Consider the following 16,174-nt stretch of genomic DNA (forward strand, 5'->3'; position numbering starts at 1 on the left):
GGCAGGGGTGGGGGCAGTTTGGAGCTGGGATAAGGGAAATACCAGGAGTCTATGGAACTGTATCATAAAATGATAATAATAATAATAAAACATAAAACGTGAAAAAAAAATAAAAAGAATAAACACACACCAAAAAATTTACATCAAAGAAGAGTTCACAGAGCTGTGTCTGGGCATGGACCAGGAATAGCTGGGCAGTAACATCCAACAATAAGAACCAGAATGGGTGTGGGATGGTTGGGCAAGCCTACCGTCCCTGCCAGGATTATAGGGGGACTAAGTCAGCCTGGGCCAAAGGACCACCAGTGTGCACAAGATCTTCCACTGGGTGGAGACTTGATAGAGAAGCCTGGAGAACTTCTCTGTTAGGAAGAAGTCCCTGCAGGTGAGTGCAAGAAGCAAGACTAAGATAATCCAGACCAGGCCAGGTTACAGTACCCGCTGACATACCTGTGGATCAGGTCTGGGGGTGAGCTAGGCTGGGCCAGTTTGTAACATCCAATTGCTAGATGTGAAAACCAAGGTGGGGTACACGACAGGCCAGTTCGGGTTGCAGCACCAGCCAGTTCATGTTAGGCTGGGACTGGAGACTGGCTGGGCTAGGCTGGGCTGTAGCACCCACTGACAGAAACTGGAATCGGACGCAGACCCGGCCAAGCCAGGATACAGCACCTGCCAGCAATTGCCAACGAGGGGCAGGCCATGACAGTCTGGGCCACCGCACCTACCAGTATGCATGAGACCTGGGGTGGGGGATGTGAGCTTATTGGGAGACAAACCAGGCCAGGCAGGGCTATAACAGCTGTAGTCCTTATATGAACAGGGTTGGAGGAGAGCCAGGCTGGGCCAACCAACTTTACCCACTGGTGTATATATCAGCCAGAATGAGTGTAGGCTGGTAGGGCTTTGCAGCAGCATCAGCTGGAAAGTGCTGGGATTGGGGGCAAATCCTGTCAAGCTGGATGAAGAACCATCTGGAGAGTGCAAGATCTGGGAGCGGGCCCAGTAGGGAAACTGTGGTCCAATCTCTGATGGGCTGCAACTCCCCTGGTGAGTATAAGAACCAGGGCTGGGGAAGGGCCTAGCTAGAGCGGCAGTGGCCACGAGTATGGGCTGGATAGTGGGGTTGGTTTGGTTGAACTGAGCTGCAAAAGCCACTGAAGTGTATGAGAGCTGAATGGGATGTGGGACAGACTGGACCAGTCTGCTGCACATATTGGCAAGCACAGGAACCAGGGCTGGGGGCAGGCCTAAGGATGGTTACTGGGGGTCACTCCTACTAGCTTGCAGTTCCCATTGGTGTATGTGAGGGTTGACTGTGTAATTGGCTGGGTTTGTCTGGGCTGCAGTATCCATTGGTTTATCTAAAACATGGGGCTGAAGACAGAACTGACCAGCAACTGTAATTACAAGTTTGTGCAGAGGCTTGATATGGGTGATGGACTAAGCCAGACCCTGTACACCAATGGGAACTGCAAGCTAGTTGGAGTGGCTACATTTATTCCAAACAAAAGGGATGTTTAGTTTAAAAAAAAAAGGTTCCAAGAAGGCAAACTCATTTTAAAGTGAAAAGGGTTCCCTTCAGCAACTCCTTGCATCTTACAAATGTAAATACATATACACTAATATTAGAGTACTTCATTATATACGGCAAATATTAACAGATCTGGTGGGACAAACAGACAACTGTATGAATGTTCAAAGCTTCAATAACCCACTTTCAGCAATGGAAATCAATAAACACTGCAGTTGTTCTATGCAGTAGATCGGATCTAACAGACACTCAGACTAGAATCCACAGCTGGTTGTTAAGTCATCACTGCATTCCATCTCAGAGTGCTTGGTTTAAGTCACAGCTATTCTGCTTCCAATCTACCTTCCCACTAATGCACATCTTGGGAGACAGCAGATGAGGGATCAAGAAGTACTTGGGTCCCTCTCCCCAACTTCCTGCCCCACATGGAGACCCAGACTGGTTCTGGGTTCCTTGCTGCCCCTGGCCCTGGCTTGGGCATGTGGAGAACGAACCAACAGATGAAAGATCACTTTCTGTCTCCCCCCCGCGCATGCCCTTCTCTGTTGCTTTAACACACAAGTAAGAACAGAAATAACTTTACAAAATTTATTTATTTGAATTACAGAGAGAGAAGGCGTGTGTTTGTGGATGTGGGGATATACAGAGTGAGAAAGAGCTATCTTCTATCCAGCTGTTCACTACCCAAATGGCCACAATGGTGAGGGCTGGAGCAAGCCTCAAGCTGGGAGCCAGAAGCTTCATCCAGGTTTCCTATATTGGTGGTAGGGACCCAAACACTTGGATCTTATGCTGATTTTCTCAGGCCATTAGCAAGGAGCTGGATTGAAAGCAGGCAACCCGGACACAAACCAACACCAATATGGGATGCCCATGTCAGGTGGCAGCTTCACTCACTACACTATAATGTAGGCATCGAATGAAACTAATTTTTTAAAAAATTTCAATATACACTCTTCTCAAGTGCACATACAACATTCTTCAGTATGCATTGAATGTTAGGCCACAAAGTAAGTCTTAATAAATCTAAGACTGGAATATGTCAGGAATCATTTCTCATTTTGATAGTATGAATTGAAATCAATAACACAAAGAAAATCAAGAAATACACAAATCTGTGCAAATAAAACATGCTCCTAACAACCAGTGGATTAAAGTAGAACTAAATAGCTAAATTAAAAATTACCTAAGACAAGTAAAAATAGAAACAGCACATCACAACATTCACAGTACGCTAAAGTAATCTTCTAAGAGAAAAATTCATAGCAACAAATGTATCTATGAAGAAAATAAGACTTTAAAATTAACCACCTAACTTTTTGTGCCTCCAAAAAGCAGAGAAAAAAAAGAATGGACTAAGCCCAAAGAAAGGGAATAACATGGCTTTATAAAATAGAGATGAGAAAAAATATAGTCAACTAAGTTGATTTGGTTTTTGAAAAGATAAAACTAGCAAACTTCTCATTAGGAAAGAAAAGACTCAAAGAAATAAAATCATAAATGAAAAAGGAGATACTGTAACTACTATTAAAAATAAAAGAGCTCATAAGAGATGGCTATTAAGAAATATACACCCAAAACTTGGGATAACCTAGAATAAATTAATAAGATCCTAGGAACACACAACTAAATTGTCATTATGAAAACACAGAACATCTGAATAGATCAATAACAAGTATAAAGATTGAATCTATATTAAGATACTTCCTATCAAATATCAACTTAAGACCTACTGATGAATTATGTCAAATCTTCTCAAATTCTTCCAAAAAATCTGTAGAAAGCAACACTTTATAACTTATTTAAGAAGGTAAGCACTGTACTAATATCAAGCCATTCCAATAAAGACATTGGAAGAAACAAAAATTGCAGACCAATATCCCAGAAGAACATGATGCAAAAATACTGATGAAATATTAGCAAAATGAATTAAACATAATATAAGAAAATCATTCACCATGATCAAGTAGGACTTATCTCAGGGATGCAAGGATGATTCAACATAGGCAAATCAATAGATGTAATAAAACCATATTAAAATAAAGAACAAAATCCAAATGAGCCTTTCAATATGTGTATCAAGGGAATTTTAACAAAATTTAACAATCTCTCATAAAAAATTCTCAGTAAATGACATATGGAAGATATATATATCTCAAAACAATAAAGGCCACTTACGACAAACCCAAAGTTTACATAAAACTCAGTAGGGAAATATTGAAAGCTTTTCCTCTGAGATCAAAGCAAGATAACAATATGCATTCTCTCTATTTTTATGCAACATAGCACAGGAAATGTTAGTCACAGCAATTAAACAATAGATAAATAAATAGCATTTAAATAAATACGAAGAAGTAAATTGTTTCCATTTGCTGACATTACCATATACATTACAAATGCAGAAGACTCCAACAAAGAAACTATTGGAACTAAAGACCAAATTCAATAGACATAGAATACAAAATTAACACACACAAATTACTAGTGTTTTTACTAAAATTATAATGATCTAGCTGGAAAAGCCATTAAAAAAGCAATCCGATGCATAATAGCACCAAATAGATAGCAAAATATTTACAAAGAAAGAAATAAAACCAAGAATGTACAAGACCGATGAAAAATAATAAAAGATTAATGAAAGACTCAGATAAATAGAAAGATATCCCATGTTCATGGATCAGAAACCAATAGTCAAAATGTGCATGCTCCTCAAAGCAATCAGTGGATTCAGCGCCATCTCTATCAAAATTTCAATGATACTTTTCACAGACCTAAAAAACACAATTTTATTAAACTTCAAACAGAATCATAAAAGACTATGAAGAGCCACAGCAAGAATTAACTTGGAGGCACTATGCTTCCTAATTTCAAATTATTTTATGAAACTGTAGTAATCAGAAAAAGAAGAAACTTAAAAAAAAAAAATGAAAACCAGATGCACAGAATGACAGAACAGAACAGAACAGAAAGCCTAAAAATAAATCCCTACATAAATGGTGGTATTTCAAAATGGCCAGAGAATTAAGTAAGTTGATTTTTATACAAGTTTTGATCCTTGCATAATTTTTTGATCCTTGTAAAATTACATCTTGTATGTGATTTCTTGAACACTCTTCGTACAGGAATGGCCTTGTGGTTTTTCACAAAGGTGCCACGTGAACTTTCATGCAAAATGAAAAAAGCAATTTATCTTATACCATAGCAATTAAAAATAAATTAAGGACTTACAAAGAAGCCCTCAAACTGTAAAGCTACCAGAAGAAAACATTGGGAGAAGCACCAGGACATTCATATCAGCAATGAATTTTTAGCTATGACTACAAAAGTGCTGACAACAAAAGCCCAAATAAATAAACACAAGTAAAAAAAAAAAACAAAAAACAGAAAGTATCTGGACAAGGACAGAAGTACCCACCCAATCAACCAATCAAACCCACAACAAAAGAAAATACTTTCAAACTATACATCTGAAAGAGGATAATTATCCAAAACACTTAAGAAACTCATACATTTAACAACAAAACCAGAATTAATCCAATGGGAAATAAGCAAAGGATCGGAAAACATACAAATGGCCAAAAAGTACATGAAAAAGGTGTGAACATCGATGATCCTCAGAATCTAAATCAAGTCACAGTGTGTGACTACTGTATACTTCTTAGGGGAGTTATAAAAAATTCAAGAGATAAAAGTGGTAATAAGGATTCTGTGCACACAGGCCCTTGTGCATTCATGGTAGGGATGTGGTAGCAGTTAAACTGACTAACATATGAAGAGTAATATATCATTCGTGGGCTTCATTCTGGGAGTAGGAATTTGGTTTGACAATGTTCAGTCTACCGAGCCACTTTGTATTTTCAAAAAATATAATCAATGAATGCACAGATTGTTGTGGAGGGCCAATGCAGTGCACTAAGGGAAAAAATGAAAGGCAGAAGCATTGAAAGAAATCATCTCCATCTCCAGATAACATGAATGTTGGCTAAGAAAACTATAAACAATTTACTACAGGACAGTTAATATTCAAGATCCTTTTGATTTTTGTGTACAAACAACTAAGAAATACAAATTACTCAGAAATATACTGTGCAGAATCTTATGTCCACTATGGTTGATAGGGGTGATGGTAATAAGAAGGCCACAGAAAGTAACAAAATATTTGTAAAATGGATATATAATAAATGACTAGCTCTTGCGAGGAAAAATAACTCAATCAAAAGATAGGCAAAGATTTTAACAGATTTCAAAAGAACATACATAAATAGCTAATAAATACATGAAAATGTGCTCAACATGGACAATACTCAGAAAGTACAAGTTAAAACTTCAATGAGATATCACTCCATCCCTACCAACGAAGAATGGAAACACCAAATGTTAGAAAGGGTGTGAGACAAACACACTCTTACACAGTGTTCATATGAGTGTCGCTTAATACAATCAGCTTGGGAAGATATTGGCTAGTTTGTTTTAAAACTAAAACCACATCTATTTTGTTGTCCAGAGAATTCACCCTTAATCATTTACAGAAGAGAAATAAAAATATATACTCACAAAAATACGTACACAAATAAACTACTTCCACATACAATAGCTATGGTTCAAAACCAGTAAGCTTAAAGAAGCCTTACACAAAACAGTACATATGATGATTGGTTTATTTATATATGATTGGGGGACAGGCAAAATCCAACTATGATGAGGGGAAAAAGACAACAATGATAGTGTCTTGGAAAGAGTTAGTACAGGCAGTGATTGATAACAAAGGAGTAAGAGGACTGAATGTGTCCCATCAAAATTCATATTTAAAATTATGGTATTAGTGGAATCTTTCAGGGGTGATTTTAGGGATGGATCCCTTAAGAATAAGATTATCAGCCTAATACAAAGGAACTCAAAGAAGTTCTTCTCTGTTATTCTGCCAGGTAAAGACGTAATGAGGAGTCAGCAGGTAGCCTAGGAAAAGGCTCCCACTGAAATCCATCCATACTGAGAACTTAATCCAAACTGTATGAAGTAAGTTTAGGATCCCAGTCTCATAATTTTTGACAGCAATACAGAGAATATGAGAATATTGGAGGTATCAATAATGTTTAATATAGCAATAGGGTTTCACACATGTGTGCATTTGTCAAAACTCAAGAAAAAAATAGTTGAGATTTGTGCACATAACATTATCTCAAAGGAAAAAGCAAATCATGGAACTGTGTTTAAAGCTACACATATTGAAATACTTCAAGTGTATTCGTAATTCAACATAGTTTATAATGCATCTAAAAATTAGGCTGATTAATAATGGGCACAGAGATGAACAGATGAATTTAGAGCAAATATAATAATATGTCAATGGTGGTATATTGGAGGTAGACATCTTTAATTTTTAAAGATATTTCTATTTCAAAGGTAGATTTACATAGAGAGGAGAGACAGAGAGACAGAAAGAGATTTTTCATCCTCTGGTTCACTCCCCAAGTGGCTGCAACGGACAGAACTGAGCCCATCCCAAGCTAGAAGCCAGGAGTCTCTTCCAGGTCTCTGACATAGGTGTAGGATCCCTAAGGCTTTGAGCCATCCTCAACTGCCTTCGCAGGTCACAAACAGGGAGCTGGACGGGAAGTGTAGCAGCTGGGACACAAACCAGCGCCCATCTGGCTGCAAACTGAGGATTAGTCACAGCACTGGCTCCAAAATTATGCTTAATATTTTTATATGTTATATAATTTTTAAAGATGTTGGAAAAGCAAAGGTTAAAATGCTTTTGAAGTATGTTCAGATGCTGTCATTGTGGTATAATGGGTAAAGCCACACCTGTGACCATGAAGATTAAGGTGCCATCCCCAGTTCTTGGCTTCGATGCCAACTAGGGAGTGAGCCAGTATTAGTGGAGGAAGATCTCTTTCTCTCTCTCCTGTTCTTCCTGTAACTCTGACTTTCAAAGAAATAAATAAAAATCTTTTTTTAAAAAAAGTACATTCAATTTCTCCAAGATAAAATTTAGCTTGTATTAGTATTTGATAAATGCCCAAATCAAAGTACAAAACAAAAAATCCTAACTACGAAAAAGAACACTAATCATCTATGGAAAGATCTTTAACTAAAAAAGAATAGAGACTTTCTTGGACCCTTTGAGTTGATTTATATTGCTGTACTTTTACAGAGTGCTAGTTGCAAATACTCAATGATTATAATATAGTTTTATCTCTACTTGGCAAAGTCCAAAGTAGGACTCAAAAATAGTATGTGTGTGAGGTCAGCATTGTAGTGTAGACAGGCTACTGCCCATCTTGCTGGTTTCCTGAACGGGAGCTGGTTCAAGTTCCGGCAGCTCTACTTCTGATCTGGCTCCCTGCTATCACAGGGAAAGCAGCAGAGGACAGTCTAACTGCTTGGGTCCCTGCATTCATATGGAAGACCCAGAAGAAGCTCCTGCCTCCTCAGTTTGGTCTGGCCCAACGTGGGCTGCTGTGGCTGTTTTGGAAATAAACCAGCAAATGGAAGATCTCTTTTCTGTCTCTTCCTCTCTGTCTCTGCACCTTCACTTTTGTAAGAAAATAAAGCTTTAAAAAATTATATTGTTTTGATGTACAGACATCTTATTCTAGGAATTTTGTATCTTATTACATATAATTGGGTTTACAAATAATTTGGGTTGTAATAATATATGATGTTTATTTCAGGGAAACTAAAACATGAGACCTTTATAGAATCACAAGCATTTTCCTGCTACTAGTGTGACCATGAATTTATATGTGTGTTTGTATGTATTTATATACTTTTTGATATTTTCAATCTCAAGCATGAATTTTCTGCCAGGTTATACATTACCTCCAGTATAAGGTTTCCAGTTATAATACTTTCCTCGGAAAGGCATATTGTCAAAGTCTGCACATTGTTTCTCTCGAAAATCTCGGGAACCCAAAGGGCATGGCTAAAATAAAATAAAATCATGAATGGTACCATTGTTGGAAAATACCAAAATCAAGGAACAATGTTCCTATAATTAAAATCACTAGAATGCTATCATAATAGCTGTTTACCACACTGTCTGGCAATAACTCTGGCATTTGCTTTACTGTTTCACAATTGGCATTTAAATCGAAATGTCTGAATCATAATTTAAGTTATAGAAGAAATAACTGAAGTAATTTATACACAAAGAATTAGTTTCCATATAACTTTAAATTCAAATACATGTCATAGTTCACTTTGCAATCAAGCCATCAGGTTATAACCACACAGAAAAAACTAAGTGAAGAAACTAAAATACACACATCCTTTTTGGTTACATGACTTGATGTCCAGTTGCTATACCTCCTTTTACATCTTTATTTTAAGGAATCAAGAGGCAGGTGTATAGCATGACATTCACCACAATTAATTTTGGCTCAGAAACCTTCTATTACAGCTGTTTATTATCTACTTCTGACAAACCCATGATTCTAAATATGGAATAAAATAGACAAAATGCTAGGTGTAAACAACCTCAAATTTAAGAAATTTTAATTAACACAACAGAAAATGAAATACTCAACTGTTACAAGGCATGTACATATGTCAGGGAGGTGGGGTTGGGACAACACTGTTTAGAGAGGGGAGGAAAGACTAAAAGTTTCAAAACACTTTTTTATCTGAATTTTTTAAAGACATGTATGTAGTTCATCTAGGCAGCTATAGATTTTAAATAGCAAAGGGTCATCTTAATCTTTAAGTTCATGTAGTTATACTATCTCCTAGTGCTAAGCAACACAACTTTATTTTTTAGAGTTGTGCACCCGTAGCATTTAAAAACCAAAATTTTTGATTCTGAAATGCTGATGAAACATTCCACTTCAATATGAAAGAATAGAACATGGCATTAGATGGGATTCTTAATTGTGACTACATCTCAAGTATGTTCCAGCATGGCCAGAAACTGTTTCGAGTATTTATTATTTTCTCTTGGACCTCTACACTTGCTTTGCACAGTTTTCTGAAGTTAGTACATGACAAATGGTCTCTTTGAAGCATGTGCAATAAGAGTGGGCCACAATTTGTATGTACCTGCATGGTCATCATTACTTCCTAAATACTATAGCTCAAATTTTAATACCAAGTCCAGAGATCAGAACATGAAAATAGTAGTAGCAAATCATACTGTGTTGTGAGTCCTTCATTTGAAAATATTTTCAGCACATTAAAATAAGGACACTCCATTGCATAATGATTTTTTCTTGTCAAATTACCTTACGTGCTTGTCCTTAACAAAAGTTAGAAATAACTATTTATTCATTTAAGAGGGATGCATGGTGACTGTGTAATGGAGACTATCATGTTGAGATGTGAGGATGCAGTTCAGTGTGCATCTCTACTTCCAGATCAAAGATGGACTACTAATGAAACTATTAGCTGTCTCTTGACAACAGGATACTGGACCCTCTGGCACTGTTCATGCCCGCAGTGATGAATATGTGACTGTTTATGAAGAGCTATGCTATAGTAATAAAATAGGGGAATTCAGTGGGAGGTAGGTGGGAAGAAGGGAGGAGTAATCCCAGAGCCTATGGAACTGTATTATAGAATGAGGATAATAATTTTAAAAGAAGTAAAAATAAAATAAAGTTTTAAAAAGAGAAAAGAAAGAACTATTTATATAGGATACATACTTTGTTTCACGCTCTTCAGTTTCATGTTCCTGCTAAAGTCTGAATCTTTGACTGCTTTGGAATAAAGGAATATTTCCTTTTTCTAGCTATCTTCAGGGAACCTCACATAAGAACTATGGCTGTCAGTGACTTTGCCATGCATTTAAGCAAATAACAATCATTTTTGAAAAAGAACAAGTAATTTGACTCTAACCAGAAGTTTTCATTCAAATAAGTTAAATATTTTGAAAAAGTTAATATAAGTGGTGAAAAAGTTAATATAATGGTTTTAATCTAATTGGAGGAATAAAATATACATGGAAAAACTATACAAGTACTTCAACTGATAGAAACAGTATTTGATAGCTCATTCTAGGTTATCTATAATGATATATATAGGTAATACAGTAAAGAGCCATGCGAGTAGTTATTGGAAAAAAACGATAGTGAAAGAAAACCCTGAGCATATATACTGAAGTATTATAGGATTCCAGCAAGTAAAGAAAGAATAAGGGCTTGGTGGATAGGAGGGGAAACTATTAAGAATGCAGCTGAGTAAAGACATGGGAACAGGAAGGCAAAGATCATGTCGAGCAACATTGGAAAACGCCATCCTAGATGAAAGAGAAGAATTATTCAGAGGCAGAACAGCAAACGATACTTCACAGATAAGCAGTGCTGCTTTTACAAAGGCATCACGGGGCGTGGAGAGTATCATTACTTTCTTAAAACTGTACAATGAAATACTTGAAATCTGTTCCCTTTATACAAATAAATAAATAAAAGCCAAAACATACAAAGCAAAAGGGAAAAAGGGAAACAAATTGCTGTTTTTTAGTATGTTTTAGTGATTTTTTTAAACAAAAAGTAAAAGTTCCAACAATAGGGTATTATTGTGTAATTACAGCCTTTGATAACACTACGTAAGATTTTTTTTATTTACTCTTTTCCTGTGAAAACCAGTCCTAGGGTCTGCATCATCATCGACATCATCATCATCATCATAGTAATAAAGTAACAATAACAGTTACCTATGATTCATACTCTGTGGCAAACTGGTTTGAGATGTTTAGAAGTAATATTATTTATCCCCTCTCAACACTCTCATTTGGTCAGTTATCACTAATAATCTCATTCAGTAACAAAATAAGTGGAATGCCATGCATTTAAGCAAATGCATATTTGCTGCGTAATAGTAATAGCAAATAATCCTGAGTAATAGTTTCAGGGTTCAATCACCTGAACTGGAGTTTCTTTAGACATTTTCCTAACAGGAATAATTTGGGTTCCAGGTTTAATCAAATATGATCTGCAAAGTTTTTTATACCTTCTCCAAATGACTTTCATATCTATTGTAAATTGAGAAGGCTGAAAGTCGAATTGTGGAGTAAGGCAGCTGTCTGTGTCTCTTATAATTTGGGGATAATCCTAGAATTTATGTCCTAGGTGAAGAGTCTTGTACACTGTCCAGCCCTGTACCTGGCACATAGTACCTACTAGCAGCTATGCTGGCCTCAGATTCATTCTCAACCCTGCCACCCTGCTGTGTGTTTTCAGGAAACTCCACAAGCTCCATTTCCCTGCCTCATGAGTCAGATGATGCACAGATAGGCTCAGGCGACTGAAGGCACTAGCTGAGAAGCCAGGGTACTTGACTCATTTCCTCTCTGTCTCAGGTCGTATCTCAGAGAGAAGCACAATCAATCTTTGTGGCTCCTAATTCAAGCAACAGTTCTATTCCCCCGCCATCCTCCTCTATGGTTGACGCTTCCTTGATTCCAGTCTGCACTTTGACCGAGATAAAAAAAATTCTGTGTCTTGCCATTGATGCTGATCTACAAATTTGTTAGCTTCTTCCACTATTTCTGTGCCCAGTTCTCTGCTCTACTTCAACAGAGTAGAATACATTATGATGTCAAGAATGAAATAAAAATAATAGTGAAGTGTGTGAGAAACTGAACAGGTATGTATTTCCATGTTATTGTTTGCAGTATATCAGGTCAGGGCAGAAGCAAACAAACTTTTTCTGTAAAGAACTACATAATAAACATTTTAACCTTTGTGGGCCATTCAGCTCTATCACAACTACTAAACTGTGCAGTATAGGCTAAAAAAAGAAGAAGAAAAAAGCCATAAACAACATGTAAATGAATAGCCATGGCTATCTGCCAATAAAAATATTTATACAAGGAAATAATAGGTCATATTTGGCCTACAAAGTGCAATTTGCCAACCCATGGCAAATTATATTAACATAAGAGTCATGTCTGTCTGGCAAAGTTTTGCAGAAGAACAAAACTCAATTATTAAGTTTTTAGTCAGCACAGTGTCAACTTTTTAAAACTTTATATTCAAAGTGAGAGATTCTAATTTGTACAAGATTCTTAGATTTTCTACACTTAATTTCTTCTGAAGTGATCTGTGTAAACATATACAGAAAGATCAAATACTTCCCCGGTGGCTACAATTATTAGAAGCTTCCTCCTTCTCTTTGGCCAACAGCTGTTTTTCTATAAACTACTGGTTTTTCTTATAAACCCACATTGAACAAATCCAATTCCTAAACTGACAGTTACCTATACCCTGATGACATCGCTATGGTGCATCATAGTAACTGGTCATTACCCTCTTCAAACAAAGCACTAGGCCTGAAGTATCATTTCTTCATTTGACAAGTATTTATACAATGCTTAGTGTGTGCCCAATAGGATCTAGGTTCTGGTGTTGTGCTGAAAAGACAACACAGACAAGCTTCCTGTTTTCATGAAGTTTCACTGTGTTTGTACATAAGAAAGAAAAAAAGTACTAAAGTAGGGTAAGGAGGTTGAGAGTGAGGTAGAAGAGGCCTTATTTAAAAAACTATAGTCAGAGAAATTCTGATTGAAAAGGTTACATGTAAGCAAAGAGATAAAACAAATGGAGGAATGACACGTGCAAACATCTGTAAAAAGAGTGCTCTAGAAAGCAGTAAATGCAAAGGGCCAGAGGAAGGATTGTATTTGGGTTCTCAGAGGATAACCCAGAGAACAGAAGAATTGAAGTGATGGTAGTAGACTTGGGGACTTGACTGCAGGTCTTTCTATTTCTGGAATATTCTAACCAGTAATCATTTCTCTTGATTTCAGTGTTACTGTCAGTGAATGTTTTGACTTTGTGCTAATTAAAAATAGACTCAGTGGGCACTGTATTGACTATATTCGTTCTAAAGAATCTTTACTTCCAGAACAAAGATGGATTCCCAATGAAACTGCTAAAACATATCTTGACAATAGGATGCTGGACTCTCTGCCATTGTCCATGCCTGCAATGCTGGATTCACGACAGCTTATGAAGAACTATACCATTATAATAATTTAGGAGAAATCAGTGGGGAGGGGGACAAGTTCTAATTCTAAGGGGACAAGGACTAATAACTCATATAATTCAGGGATGTGACTATTGGAAATCCCAGAGCCTATGGAGCTATATCATAAAATAACAACAACAACAATAATAATGATACAGAAAAATTAAATTAAAAGAGAATGAGACTGATAAAAGGAAATTGATTCCCTGAGGGAAATTATTTGAAGCATATTTTTGCTTTGCTAGGGCACAGTGGATAGTCTAAGGGCTCACTTTTTAAACCACATAAAGATAATAAAGGCTGACACGAAAGAAAAACTCTAACAGAAAATTTGAGGCACGAATGACAGACTTTTTAAATACAAAGTCACAGATTTTCAGTTTCCTCATGCTAACACCAAAGAAGCAAACTCTCTTCGTAAAAACTGACCAGGAGGAATCCATAGATATCCACTGAGTAAAAAACAGGAGGTCTTAGCATCTTCATTTTTTGGGGGGGATCAAAGAAACAACAACAACAACAAAACAACAACAAAATTGTATTTATCAGTTTCCCCCCCCCTCCCCAGAGATCTATGTAGATCAACACATTTTATAAGCTATCTGATGTTTCATATAATCCTGACGGTTTACACTCATTGTCTTTTGACGAAATTTAGTTTTTTTTATGAATAAATAATCTATTAAACAGAGTAATTCACTGAGGGCATTGAAAAGGTGCTGCTCACAAACCTTCCACCGACAATTGTATTATGAATTGTAGTCCTGATTTTTTTCCCCAAAACAGGGTGACCTTTGTAAGTCCCCAAACATTCTGTGCCTTTTTTCATTTATAAAACACATCCCCGATTGCTCTTATCGTCAAGAAAAATACATCCTAAACTGTTGCACAAATGATAATTCTGAAAATACTGTATTATATCTTATGAGTAATGGGGGTAGGCCAACAATGAAGACCATTTTTTCCACTTTGCATTTCCTGTTCTTTCCCTAAAGGAAATGGGCAGGCTGAGAACATACAAGGACTTCTTTGGCCTCAAAATAAAATTACAAAATGAGTAAAATTGACATTCTGTTCCTTTGCTTCCTCTATTTCTTTCCCACTTTTTGGGTTTTTTTTTTTCTGCTTTCCCATCAAATGCATCTCTGCTTCATCACTATCACATTCGAGCAGCCTTCAACATTCCCCCAATTGAATTTTCATCCTGTTGGACAGCAACATATTCTTAGCAGCTTGTACCTTGTAGTGGAGGGACTTTGAAATCCATGTCCTGCCTGCTTAGCAAGTCATGTTGTTGACAAGGAACTATGAAGGACACATTTTTGCTTACTCAGGTGGACATCTTTCTGTAAATTATACAAAGATAAAACATAGGCTTACACATGCCTTGCTTATACACCCTTATTGACAAGATGCAAATCAAGTGGCTGATTCCCAAGTTTTCAGAAATTAGACGGCTGTCTAATTAAAGTAATTCCTAAGAGGTCATGTCCAATGTTAAATTATAAGTAATGAATGATCCCAAACTCAATGTTGATTAAATTTTTTATTGTTTCTTCCCAAAAAGCTTCTGATTTCTTTCTGATACTTTCTCTACACATTGATTTTTTAAAATAAAACAAAGGACTAATAACTCACATTACCCATGCAAAATTTAATACAGCTGCCAAGCCCGAGATCATAATTTTTTCATGAAAATTCTTACAATTAATGTTGCTTTTATATGTCTTACACAGCCTGAATTAAAAAAAAAAAAACATTTAAAAGGCAGGCATATGGCATAGCAGTTAAATTGCTACTTCTATGCCGCATTAGAGTTCTGGCTTCCCCACTTCTGATTCACTTTTCTGCTAATGAATCCTTTAGGAATCAGCAGATGATGCTCAAGTAGTTGGATCGCTTCCACCAACATGGGAGGGATAGATAGATGATAGATTAGATAGATAGAAAGATAGATAATGTTCCTTTAGTTAACCACCCAAATGCCTGCAAATGCCAGAGAGGAACCAGGGCCAGAACCTGGTGCCTGGAATTTAATCCAGGTCTGCCCTGTGGTAGACTGGGAACACAGTGTGTTGAGCTACTGCTGCAGCCTCCCCGTGCCCCAGGGGGTGGGGGAATTTAGCAGGAAGTTAGACAGAAATAAAGAAGCTGGAAGATCTTCCCAACAACTGTGTCTCACAGCCTGCTCTGTAACCTCACCCCTTATTTAACAAGTATACTCGATTTTTCATGATGCGACTCTATTTTCTTGGGGACTGGGAAGGAGCAGACAGCACTTGAACACATGGAAGTTATCCACAGGAAGATTCCAGGAAACCCCTGAAAACCTTACCCACACTAAAACTCCTGCCCAAACTCCACTTTGCGTACTTAGAGAATAAGGAGAACTGTTGCTGTTGTGAGCGGCCCTTTGTGGGCTTCTTACTCTTGCTCTTACTCTTCTGTCCTTGTCTCCTGTTCTCTCTAGCTTGGATCTCCCCAGCAGGAGATCTCTTTCCTCTTTTTAATCTCTTTCCTCATGGGATTGTCCACACTCACATATAAATGTGTATTCACTCTCTTAGTTTAAACAAATCCTGTCCTTATTTACGAGTCGTACTTGAGCCTCTGCTATGAATTCTTATCTCATGAGTGGGCGAGAACTTGGAATAAAAACTGGAAAACATAGCC

The 16,174-nt window shown here is 37.0% G+C and overlaps 1 protein-coding gene across 2 annotated transcripts in view; it reads right to left on the reverse strand.

Annotated features, from left to right (window-relative positions):
* The window catches only part of ADAMTS6 (ADAM metallopeptidase with thrombospondin type 1 motif 6), a 257,026-nt gene that overhangs the window by 70,888 nt on the left and 169,964 nt on the right, over positions 1–16,174 (reverse strand). For both annotated transcript variants that reach the window (XM_040977601.1, XM_040977602.1), the window contains one exon: positions 8,360–8,462. In XM_040977601.1, coding sequence (XP_040833535.1) covers positions 8,360–8,462 — 103 coding nt within the window. The remainder of the gene's footprint in view (positions 1–8,359; positions 8,463–16,174) is intronic.

Source organism: Ochotona curzoniae, unplaced genomic scaffold (assembly GCF_017591425.1).
Source record: "Ochotona curzoniae isolate NIBS_2020 unplaced genomic scaffold, NIBS_Ocur_1.0 contig_2754, whole genome shotgun sequence".
Lineage (NCBI taxonomy): Eukaryota > Metazoa > Chordata > Mammalia > Lagomorpha > Ochotonidae > Ochotona > Ochotona curzoniae.